This window comes from Larimichthys crocea, chromosome XII (assembly GCF_000972845.2).
Source record: "Larimichthys crocea isolate SSNF chromosome XII, L_crocea_2.0, whole genome shotgun sequence".
Classification (NCBI taxonomy): Eukaryota; Metazoa; Chordata; class Actinopteri; family Sciaenidae; genus Larimichthys; species Larimichthys crocea.
This window is the reverse complement of record NC_040022.1, coordinates 10,784,025-10,796,003: the sequence shown is the minus strand read 5'-3', so window position 1 is coordinate 10,796,003 and position 11,979 is coordinate 10,784,025. Positions and strand designations below refer to the sequence as shown.

General features: G+C 41.0%; 1 protein-coding gene across 1 annotated transcript; it reads left to right on the top strand.

Moving 5' to 3' along the window:
* LOC113747012 (uncharacterized) lies at positions 1-3,986 on the top strand. Its single transcript, XM_027284850.1, has 6 exons — positions 1-185; positions 524-698; positions 1,224-1,418; positions 2,392-2,526; positions 2,852-3,007; positions 3,444-3,986. Exons 1-6 carry the CDS (start codon positions 127-129, stop codon positions 3,717-3,719), a joined length of 996 nt encoding a protein of 331 aa, XP_027140651.1. The 5' UTR covers positions 1-126; the 3' UTR covers positions 3,720-3,986.
* The last annotated feature ends 7,993 nt before the right edge of the window (positions 3,987-11,979 follow it).

Here is an 11,979-nt window from a genome sequence, read left to right as displayed (position 1 = left end):
GTACCCAGTGACTGAAGCTTTAACACACACAGTTGATTTCCTGCTGAATTTGTGTGGCAGCAGTGATTTTTCATTTTCACTCTGTTTTTTTGTGGCTGTTTCCAGTCATTTACTCTTAATGTTCAGATGGGAATACACTGCAGTACTACTCCAAAGACCGTAGACTGTCTGTACGACACCGCCAGGTATGCAAAGAGCCAGCAAACTTAACACCTATCCCCGGTTCTGTCTTTAAATATGTTTTTTTTTTTTTGTTTGTTTTTGTGATTTGGGTGCAGTAAACTTATAAAGAGTTTAGTGCACCCATTTTCAAGGCCCTGTCTAGTCAGAGTTTGGCTTGTCTGTTCTGGGCTACTTTAGAAACATGGTGTAAGAGAGCTCATTCTACGTTAAAGACAACGATTCTTGTGATTTTACTTCTGCCAATAGATGCTCCTAAATGTTACACACTGGACCTTTTATCTGGAGCTGTCATAATATAAGCTGAAAATGTCCAACCCAGAATGTTGCAACTGTCATGCAGCCATGCAGGTGTGGTTCCTGATGCCTCCCTGGATGCCTCACTGGCCTCTCTGCTGTCTCTGAACTCCTCGTTCGCTCTGGAGCAGCAGTACTCCAATCTGCAGAGTAATATGACACAGGAGCAGAGGTCTGCCTTCAACCGTGACCTCCGCACCCTGTTCGGAGGAAACACTACGGTCAGATCATACTGCCATCATGTGTCTCTATTGTTATAACTGTTGTAATAAGATGGTCTTGGCAGGCAGGGACAGGCAGATTATTACAGGTTTACAAGCGTTCCGTACAGATTGGTATGCAACCTCCTCGGTTCAGTGTGTCCCATGACAAACACTTGCTGTAAAACTCATTTATGACTTTTCATGTCAAGTTTTTTTAGTAGTGCACCATGTGCCATCAATTGTAGCCAGGTTAACTAAGCTCATGTAGTGTCTCTGCTATACAATGGAAAACACATGACAGATCAGAGCTGGAGGATCCTGTTATGACACCTTTTCTAGTTCTAACAAAAATGGATAAATCTGTATGCCAACACTGTTCAAGTAAGAACAAAAAGTAAATGAAACAACAAAAGTCCATATGGTGCAGAAAATACTTTTCTGTTTTTATATCATAATTCAGAGTCAAGTGCAGAGAGCAAAAAAAGAGAGCCTGTTTTCCATAATGTCTCGATGAGTGAATCTGTGTGTGTGTTGATTCTACAGGTGAGTTACGGAGGCGTGGGTGTTGTTGCGCTTGCCCTATCAGTCCTGTTCGAGATGCTAGCCCATCATCAGACCACTGGTTTGGGCTCGTGGAGCCCTGAGAACCGCCTTCAGCCTCCGGACCCCATACGCAGAATGTTCGGGGCTGACGTGTGGTCGGACGTCAGCTCCATTGCCAGCGAGTTGCTCAAACAGGTGACTTGATTTCATCTGAAACTCATTATAGTCATTGTAATTGTATTATTAAGGGTTAAGCACACAAATTATAAAATGTAAAAAACTTAGACCATCAGCTGAAGAAGTCTTGGCAATTCTAGGGTAATTTTAATCACTAAAATATTGTGTAACACTGATACAAATTAAATAGAGTCATAAAGTTGGTAAAATGACTCAGCAAGGTCAGTAAAACAGCAACATCTATATGTGAAGTTGCTAACATTAGCAATTAAAGGCTACTGGTCCATTATTTATTGTATTTGATGTTGTATTTAATACATACAACTCTGATTCCAAAAAAAGTTGGGATGCTGCGTAAAATGTGAATTCACTAGCATCAACGAGATACATTTAAATGATTTATTGACAAAATGAAGGATTGAGAGTGAAGCATGATCTTGTGAAGCTTCGGTAGGGAATCTACTGTAGCATCCAGGCATGACGGACCCCCCTCTGAACCCTATGGAGAGTGAGAAGGAGAGGAGAAACAGGTGAAAGAAATGGGATGGGTGGGCAAGAAGGATGTGTGGAATTAAGAGCGAAGGGAACCAGAGGGTATTCATAGGACTGTCGGAGGTGGTGCGGTTGAGGTGTGGCCCGGCTCCTGAAACTCCGCTTTAAGCTCCAGTTAAAGCAGAATGTAACTATTTTTTTTGAAAAATGTGCAGTAACCACTAAACGTGTCTCAGCAAGCAGGAACACATCTTCTCAGGGAACATTCAAATCAAGTAGTACTATCAGCATCATGATGCATTATTATTTTTAATACATTTCAGTAAATCTTTTAAACTGAATTTTCTATGAAGGATCAGTAAAGTGTTCCTTAAGTGCACAAAACTGCCTCCAAAGTTGTTGAGATGAAGAACTATTCAGACACGATGGATCCAGTTGTATCATTCTTGTATTGTCCTGAAGACACAATGACTCCATCTGAAATCATCTACCACGGCAGATTCCTGCTGCAGCCAATGACCAGGCCAAGATGGCAGCGCTGATGGAGAACTACGAGAGGAAGCTTCAGTCGGAGCTGATGGATTTCTACGAGCGGATGGTGTTACCAGAGAGGAGCACGCTCAGCTCTGCCGGGGTTGGCTTTGTTGTTGATACAAAGCAGTTACAGAATTACAAATATTATTACCAATGGTGCTTGCACATCTGTTATTACTGCTAATCTTATCCAATACTAATACCATTGGTGTCACTATAGTGGTGACACTATAACCATAGCACAATTTATAGGTAGACTTTGGATAATGTATTAGCTAATCTAGAGTTAAGAAGTGTGATGATCCTTGTTTTAACCCTGAGCTTGCTGGTCCAGGTCTGTATGGTTGGCTCAAATTTGCTCAATCATCCAAAGAAAATGTAACATGCAGAATGTTAAAAGACATTCTCGTACCTTTCGTGTGCAGGTGAAGCAATGGATGAATGGAGCTGCTCTCCATGTCCACACTTTCCTCCACTGGAAGCGTCTGACCGACCCATCGGCTGAGGAAGTCTTAAGTCTGGACTACCTGGATCGTGTTGACCCTCTGATCAAAGTCTACAGAGAGTATCTGACCAAAATGGTACTGCTTTCCTCTTTTAGAACAACTAAGAGGGAAATGAATAGTTCTATTACAGAGATTAAGTACCCACTAGATAAGGAAACAGCTGTAAACACCCAATCACTGAACAGGAAACATTTCCCCATAGAGACCAGCAGAGGTCAGTAGTCGACTGCCTGCAGGAGGTCGCAGTGGTAAAATGCTGACACAAGAAACATACAGAACAGAGCAGCAGGTCATCCTACTGTATTATGACTGAAGTATTAACATGACACACTGTTTGCAAGTGTGCTGTGGTTGAGGATTTTATTCATCAATGATCAGTTCAGTCAGTGCACAGGAGTCAAAGATGTCTTATGCTGAAAGCCTCTCTGACTCTGCAGAATATTTCTGGCTGATTTCGTACTTCTGATCATGGAAATAATCTAAACGTTCTGTTTGATCTCTGTGTCGACAGGTTAAAGTGTCTCCGGCCTCGAGGTCCGGCACCAGTGGGCTCCTGATAGTGGAGCCTCTCAAAAACGTGAGCCACTCGGTTCAGTATAGGTCCTGTGAGCGCAGGGCCATCCAGCAGACTCTGGTGGAGCGCTTCCTGCCGGATCAGAACGTGCAGAGAGTAAAGCAGTTCTTCCAGAGCTCCCACAGTCAGTGCGACGCTCTCATCGCACAGTTAGGACACTTTCAGCTGAGATTTGAGAACAATGACGGATTCAAAAATACAAATGACGGGTAGCTGCCTCACACAGTGGAAGACAAAAGATGTTTGGCTTAAATGCATGTTCATCACAGCCATATTTAAAAAGACTTTACAGAAAATGGTCATAGAAGATACTGTATACCTTCCAGAATGTGCCCATCATGTAATTATAATGGAGCCGTTTTAATAAATAATATAATAAACAAACCCCTCTGCCTGTCATAACTGTGTGTAAAGCTTAGTATTTCTTTACATGTTCAAACAGTGTGAATGGAGCTGTAATAAAGGTGGCGCTTCATATATACAGAGTTTGGATGTTGTTTGTCTTTGTACCTGCTCCACCTTAGAAGGACGCTCAGAGTCTGCAATGTTACCACTCCACATAGTCTACCTACAGCTGATGAAATCTGCTAGAAACACCTGTTATTCTGACTATCTTCTGTCAAAGATACAAAAAGCGCTGAGAATTCATTTCATATACAAATATTATCTGTAACCACTTATCCAGGGTCATGGTGGGGCTGGAGCCTATCCCAGCTGACATTGGGTGAGAGGCGGACAAGTCGTCAGTTCATCACAGGGCACATAGAGACAAACAACTATTAACGTTCACACCTAAAAGACAATTTAAAGTCACTGTTAAGTGCATGTCTTTGGACCATGGAAGCCGGAGTACCCGGAGAGAACCCACACATGCACAGAAAGGCTCCAGCCGAGGTTGTAAAGTGAGAGTGCTAACAACTGCACCACCGTGCCACCCCTAATTTCATATAATTTATTAATTTATCACTGTAAAAACATGTGCTACGAGAGAACAGAGAGGGTGGAAGAACTGAACTAGTGTTATTCTTCATCCTCTGTATCTGTGGCTGAACTCTAAACAAAAAGGATTCTTGCGTGATCTCTCAGGAGGTCTGGGAGTCAGATGTTTAACTCCTGTTTTTTGACATTTATAGTTAGAAGTTATAAGAATGTCAACAGTCACTGGCTGGTACATGCAAATCAGTGAATGAAAGGTATTCATACTGTCCAGATTCCTACTGTTCAAAATTCAAACTGAAGCACAACAACAACACACACCATACTGAAATCTTCTCATAAAATCTACTGAATCACATTTCTATATGTTGGATGAGAAGATTTCACAATATTGAGAGGTTTTCACTATATTATGTAATTGGTTTTCAGTATAGTATCTGAATATACACTGCTCAAAAAAATTAAAGGAACACTTTGAAAACACATCAGATCTCAACAGGAAAAGAAATCACACTGGATATCTTTCCTGATATGGACTGGGTAATGTGTTAAGAACAAAGGATGCCACATCATTAATGGAAATGAAAACTGTCAACCTGCAAAGGGCTGAATTCAAAGACTTCCCCAAAATCAAAGCAAAAAAATGATATGTCTTTGTAGTAACTCCTAATGGTACTCAGTAGTTTGTATGGCCTCCACGTGCATGTATAGTAGTTTGTATGGCCTCCACGTGCATGTATGCATGCCTGACAACGTCAGGGCATGCTCCTAATGAGATGAAGGATAGTGTCCTGGGGGATCTCCTCCCAGATCTGGACCAGGGCATCACTGAGCTCCTGGGCAGTCTGAGGTGCAACCAGGCAGCGTCAGATGGACTGAAGCATAAAGACCAAGAGGTGTTCTATTGGATTTAGGTCAGTCGAGCACAGGGGTCAGTCAATGGTATCAATTCATTCATCCTCCAGGAACTGCCTGCATGCTCTCACCACATGAGGCTGGGCATTGTCGTGCACCAGGAGGAACCCAGGACCCACTGCACCAGGGTAGGGTCTGACAATGGGTCCAAAGATTTCATGGTGATACCTAATAGCAGTCAGGGAGCCGTTGTCTAACCTGTAGAGGTCTGTGCATCCTTGGGATATGCCTCCCAAGACCATCACTGACCTACCACCAAACCGGTCCTGCTGAATGATGTTGCAGGCAGCATAACGTTCTCCACGGCGTCTCCAGATACGTTCACGCCTATCACATGTGCTGAGGTTGAACCTGCTCTCCTCTGTGAAATCACAGGGCGTCAGTGGCGGACCTGCCAATTCTGACGATCTGTGGTAAATGCCAGTCGAGCTCCATGGTCCTGGACAGTGAGCACAGGGTCCAGTACAGGACGTCGGGCCCTCAGGCCACCCTCATAAAGTCTGTTCTGATTGTTGGTCAGAGACATTCACACCTGTGGCCTCCTGTAGGTCTTTTGAGAGCTCTGGAGTGCCATCCTGTTATAGATAGAACTGGTCCTGCTGGTGGGTTAAGGGCTGTCACGGCCCTGTCCAGCTCCTACAGTAACTGCCGTCTCCTGGAATCTCCTGGAATCTTCCCATGCTCTTGAGACTGTGCTGGGAGACACAGCAAACCTTCTGGCAAGGGAACATACTGATGTGCCACTCTGGAGGAGTTGGACTACCTGTGCAACCCTGCCTATCTACTGACCAGATCAATATCCCAGAAGCTGAATTGACTTGATGCTATACTCTGATTAAAAAGTGTTCCTTTCATTTTTTTGAGCAGTGTATTTGGTTTCATAGGTGCATGTGAGAGAATTATTCTAAATAAGTCCCTAACGGCCCCTCATAATTTAGCAGCTAAAAAAAATGGATATTTTGCCAGGGGTTGTGCAAACCGAGCCAGAGCTACAGTAAGGAAATATTGAGCCAAACCAAATCCTAATGTTGCACAACAACATGATGACATGTTCATGATAAGAACTTCATGTGGTGATAATCGGTAATTTGCATCTTTTTGTTCAAACAAATGCTACTTTAAATACGTGACTTTATGAAACTCACCATGGAGCAAGCAACTAAGAAAGCTCCATCACTACAAATACTCTCTTTTTACTTCACATACTCACCCAGTGGGCTTCAGCAGCAGCAGAGATACTGTTTTGGAATTCATTTTAAATATGTTGTCTATCGCGTGTGTTACTTCCCCCCACTGATTCATTTAAGCACTCTAAGAGCCATTTCATTTGATTCCATTCATAATTGACCCGTGTGATGCTGTGTGTACACATGTTATTTGGGGAACATGTTCACTTCATAATTCTCCCCATCACCTCCTCATCACTCACTCACCAGCCCGCTCTCTCATTGTTGATACAGCTGTGTGCATTTTAAATTCACCTGATAAATCAGTCAGTCCACCGCCACACTTCACGATTCCCAAATAAAAGACACTTCCATTGTTCTCCACGGCCTTTGTAAATGACCTAGTAAATACAACAATCAAATGATGGCGATCTGGACTTGTATGTATGGACAGTATGTATGTGGAGCAGATGTTCACCAAACAGTCATCAGGTTAATATAAGGTTCAGGGCATGAACTCGGATATCTTTGCTGCATGTGTGTGTGGTGTGTTGAGGGAGGCCCAGCTCAATTTCCATACCGTGAACTACAAAGTTAAAAAAATGTGAGAAATATGATTATTTGCATCTTCAGGGATAGTTAGAGGAGAAGATACCTCCCTCAAGTATGTATAATAAATAAGAACCCAGCAGCATAGCGTCAGCCGGGACCAGTAACTCCCTAGTCTCTGCTGGTTGCCTAGCCCAGTGTTTTTAACAAACAAGATTAAATAGTTAATTAGCAAGCTGGATTTTATTATTCTCTTGATATAGCCAGGTTGCTCTGCTAAATTAGGCTAAGCTAACCTTCATATTCAGCTTAATATTACCTCATAGTGTACAATTTAGAGGTTTTGTTACAGTGCACTGTTAAAAATAGAAGTCAAATTTACATGAGTTGTTGTAGCATTTGTCTGCATTAATTGTGATCAATATCCTTTTTGTAGCAGATAGATTGTTTTGTAATTTAACAAGAGTGAAAATATAAGTAAGACAATGGAAGCCATGAGGCTTAACAATGTGGTGAGGATGAGTAAACGTCAAAACTCTTCAATTCTGTAACTTTCAAAAATGCAGTGTGAGGTTAAAAATTAATTGTGTGGTAAAGGGAGGACAGACAGGCAGGAAATGCTGCCCAGTGGAGGACGGTCATGGACACGTGAAAGTTGAGATGAAAAAATATGGAGGGGGTGAACGTATGCTATGTCAGCAGTTCTGAATATAGCTATGCTAGCAGTTTTGGAAACCCCTCCCAAAACATTTGATTGGATACTAAGAATCATGTGATCTTGATATCTTGTTTATTGTAAGACAATAAAATGGGTGGGGCCAACGATTCGATTGTAGCATTATTAAAGATGTTTTGAGCTAAAAAACAGTTTTCCTTCACGATGAAATCCTGTTCTATTTCTGTGAAGAGAATAAAACCTGTGCGGCACTCGACTCTGGACAAATGTTGCAGGAATCAGGACTTAAGATCCAGACTTCAGACACCCAACCCAATATGGTGAAGCTGAAAAAAAGATGCATGTAATTAGCTGTTCATTTACCTTCAGATTATCTCTTTCTCTTGTGTGAGAGCAATACTGAACAGAACCGAGAGCAATTAGCAAAGACAAAGCAGCTCCTGTTTCATGGAGATGCTGTGTCCTAGTAGGTTCATTCTTGTTCTGATCCAGTAAACATAGGTTGTATTCTCTACATATATACACTTCAATCAATAAATCTATACAAGCATGCACACCCTAACACAGAAACACATGCTTATTACACACACACTTGACACTGACTTATAGACACATAGACATGAAAAGCCCTTACACAACACACTGCATACAAACCTCTCTCTCTCCTCTCTCTCTCTCTCTCTCTCTCTCTCTCTCTCTCTCTCTCTTCTAAGCCCCCTGGAAAGTGAAGGTTTCTGCAGCAAAAGATTGAACGATCTAATTATAAGGTGGAGGGAAAGCATCCAGTCGTATTTACTACCAGAATTCATTATGTGCTACGGTGCCGCTCAACAGGAGGAATTCCAGTGGAGGCCTCTAATTTATGGAACAAATTTATGCAATAGGATCAGCGCTTCTGGGTTAAGAAAACACAGAGATGACAACTTTGAGAGAGCTACATGCACATGTGGTTACAAGCATGCATACATTTGTAAAATTGTGCCTTAAGGGAGTGATAGATGTTTTTGTTTGTTACATAGCCCAAGAGAAAGCTTCTACGTCTTAGCAAAATACCTTTTTAACTTCAAAATCTAGGGAGTCTAAAATATTTTTCATGAAAGTGTTCTGAGTGATCGTTTAATGAAGCAATAATTAAGCATCAGCAAACAAATAGAAGGTTTTTAAAGGTCCGGTCTGTAAGATAACAGAATATAGCAGAAATATAACAATTAGCTATGTTTAAATTGATGTATGAAAATAAGAATAATTATGTTTTTGTTTTATATCTACAGAATGTTTTTGGTCAGTGTTTAGTATGTAATACTTATTTCACCACAAGAGGCCTAAACGCACCATAGGACTAAAGTTTTTTCTCTGAATTCACAGGAGAAAATGGATCACCAGAAATGTTCTTTCTCACTGACCTCACAGAGCTTCTGTATTAATGAATTTTATTCTACATTTGATAACCAGAAAAAACATCTTAATATATTCTTATCATTCTCTGACTTTTGTACACAGTTATTCAGGCTTTTGTCCCTCCAGAACAGTGAGTCTAAATCACTTGTTGCCTGCCTGAGTGGAAAAGCTGAGGAGCACACTGTTACCTGTAACAATGAATCTTAAGATTTTACTCATTATTATAAACAGTCAGTGATCTGTCTCTGACATTAGTAGCTCTTTATTTGTAATCACTAACTCTAACCCTACTGTAATCAGCAAAAAAATCTGTCAAATTACAGAACCAATACTTTTGTCTTTTTTTTCACCATTAAATGTTACTTTTATCTAATTTTAGAAACGTATTTAACTTGAATTTAATACTTTTATCTATTAAATACAAAAATAAATATTTGTTAAAATAAACAAAAAAACAAATACATTTGAAAATGATTTTTTTTTCTTTTAAAAGAGGACATTCTCAGTTATTTTACATTCAACATGTCACAGTCTATTTAATAGTATTAAAAATACAGCAGAATTTTTTTTTCGGTGTTGCTCATGTGGCTGAATAGCTGCTGTGACTGTATGTATGCTTTTCTAGAATTGACATGAAGTCTCTGGTCAAGCGCCTATATACAGCTCAGGTTTTAGGAGGTCTTTGAAATGACTCATCGTGTCGTCTGTTCTGTACTTCTGTCACTGTGACACAATCCCTGCATGACACTGATAAGGTTTATCTGATCTTGTCCCAATGGCGTCTGCTCACAAACACAAGAGACAAACGAGTGGAGAAACATAACGAATGCAGATGTTCCACGCAGGTACACTGCATGGGACAATTAAGCCATGCCGTCATGCTCTGCGGTATGCTCTTTGTATCAAGATGGAATGAGGAAAAGATCCAAGTGACTGAAAGAGGGTATATGTTGGGGCACGGATAGTAAAAGCTTCAGCCACACAGAAACAGCTGAACTGATAGGTGTTTTAGAAGGAACGGCAACTGAAGTGAGATCGCATTTAAATCTGTAAGAAAGACGTCAGCAAACGCGGCCAGACATTGCAGACGGACAGATTTACTGATTGTGATCTAATGCATTAGTGCGATATGTGTGGAAGGAAACCTCAGGTGACAAAGGACGCCATCAGACCGTCAACGAGAATAGCCAACAGTCACATAGGGAGGATATTATGGCGGGGGCTGCAGTGCACAAAGCCCTCATTACAAACATGAATGCACACTTGAGAGTTCAGTCGTGCAAAAACCAACAGCACGGGTCTACAGAGTACCCACAGAGAACGGTACAGGTCTGAATGCTGGACCCCAACAAAGGAGATCCTGGAGCTCTGGTATGTGGTGGGGTGGTGGAAGTTTGCTGACATGACATGGGTCCACTTGCCCCCTTAGGTGGATTCACACAGGATCAGGCGTTCTGGGAAAAACTGAGGGTCGTGCGTTTCCGTCTGCAACACAGGGGTGCCGCAAAAAAACGCACAGGCTGCGGGAGAGAAGTTAATCTAGATCCAACTTTTGGAAAAACGGAGCCCCAGTTCACGGTCCGGCCGCCAATCAGACACTCAGATCGGTCAAACCTCCACAGACCCATGAAATGTCTCTGAACACAGACTATCCAGGTGGATTCATGGACTGAACTCTGATAATCTACCTGTGTGTGTTCTCACTGTTTATTTCATGTACCAGCTTCTAAATCTGAGACCGACTCCCAATTTAAGCTGCAAAATAATGACACGAAGAAGTTTAATTTGATTTGTGTCCGATGATGATCCTATGAGCTTAGAGGGAACTGCAGATCAGTCACTGTAAAGTTGTTTCGACCTACACAGCGGCACACAACAACATTTTTTAATCGATAATCAAACTATTTTTTTCCCCATTAGCTTATTTTTTAATTTCTTGATTGATATAACAGTTGGTTTACCCAAACTAAATATTTATTCAAACACATCCTGAAAGAAAGACACATGAATCACGTTAGAATAATGATAATAGTGGCATATTTTTTTATGATATTAATATTAATATGTTTGCCAGATGCCTGGTCAAAATAGGATTGCTGTGACACATTAATCCATTTAATCACTGTATGTCAGCTCTTTCCATGAACTGAAGAATCAGTATTTCTACTAAAGTTCTTGACTAAAACTTCTTTTATGACACATGGACATGGAGATCTCTAAATAATGAATGAAATGTGGTAGAAGAATTCCATCACAAGTGACGTCATGCCATGCTGACTGATGGATGTGACGCGCTGACTGATGTACATGTTACACTGAATAATGTTTTATAAAGAATAAAGTCTTGTTATTTCAAGATCAATAAAGTGATCCCATTATCTGGGGAGGACAGCATTTGTATTTTGAGATAATGACGTAAAAACCTTGAGAAGATCTCAAGAAACAAATGACGCTCAGGGCTTCTGTCATTTCCATAAAAATACGAGTCTCCAGTTCAGAATGACATACAGTGATTAATGAATGAATGTGTCACAGCAATCTTTAAGTAATCAGAAAAATATAAACATGTCTGAATAACAACATGAGATGATGCATGGCTTAATGTTAGCAGCAGGACGCAACCTTTAAAAAAATCAATTCCAAGTCATTACCAACAGAAACTGTGTTGATAGTCATAATAATATTGAGCTTGGGTAAACAGGACTCTGAGGCTTAACTATTATCTGGCTTACATTTGTAGTCCCTGAGGAGGAGGAACGTTTTGAGAAATGAACACTGTAGCGTAACAGGTTTACTACACAGATATTTCCCATTAGGACCCTTCAACCCTGAG

What these genes read in the sequence shown, in the direction of transcription:
- LOC113747012 (XM_027284850.1), top strand. Translation starts at nt 127, where the DNA reads ATGGGAATACACTGCAGTACTACTCCAAAGACCGTAGACTGTCTGTAC. An exon ending in TGTTCGGAGGAAACACTACG is followed by an intron (nt 699 to 1,223) that starts GTCAGATCATAC and finishes TTGATTCTACAG; the next exon opens with GTGAGTTACGGAGGCGTGGG. An exon ending in GCACGCTCAGCTCTGCCGGG is followed by an intron (nt 2,527 to 2,851) that starts GTTGGCTTTGTT and finishes TTTCGTGTGCAG; the next exon opens with GTGAAGCAATGGATGAATGG.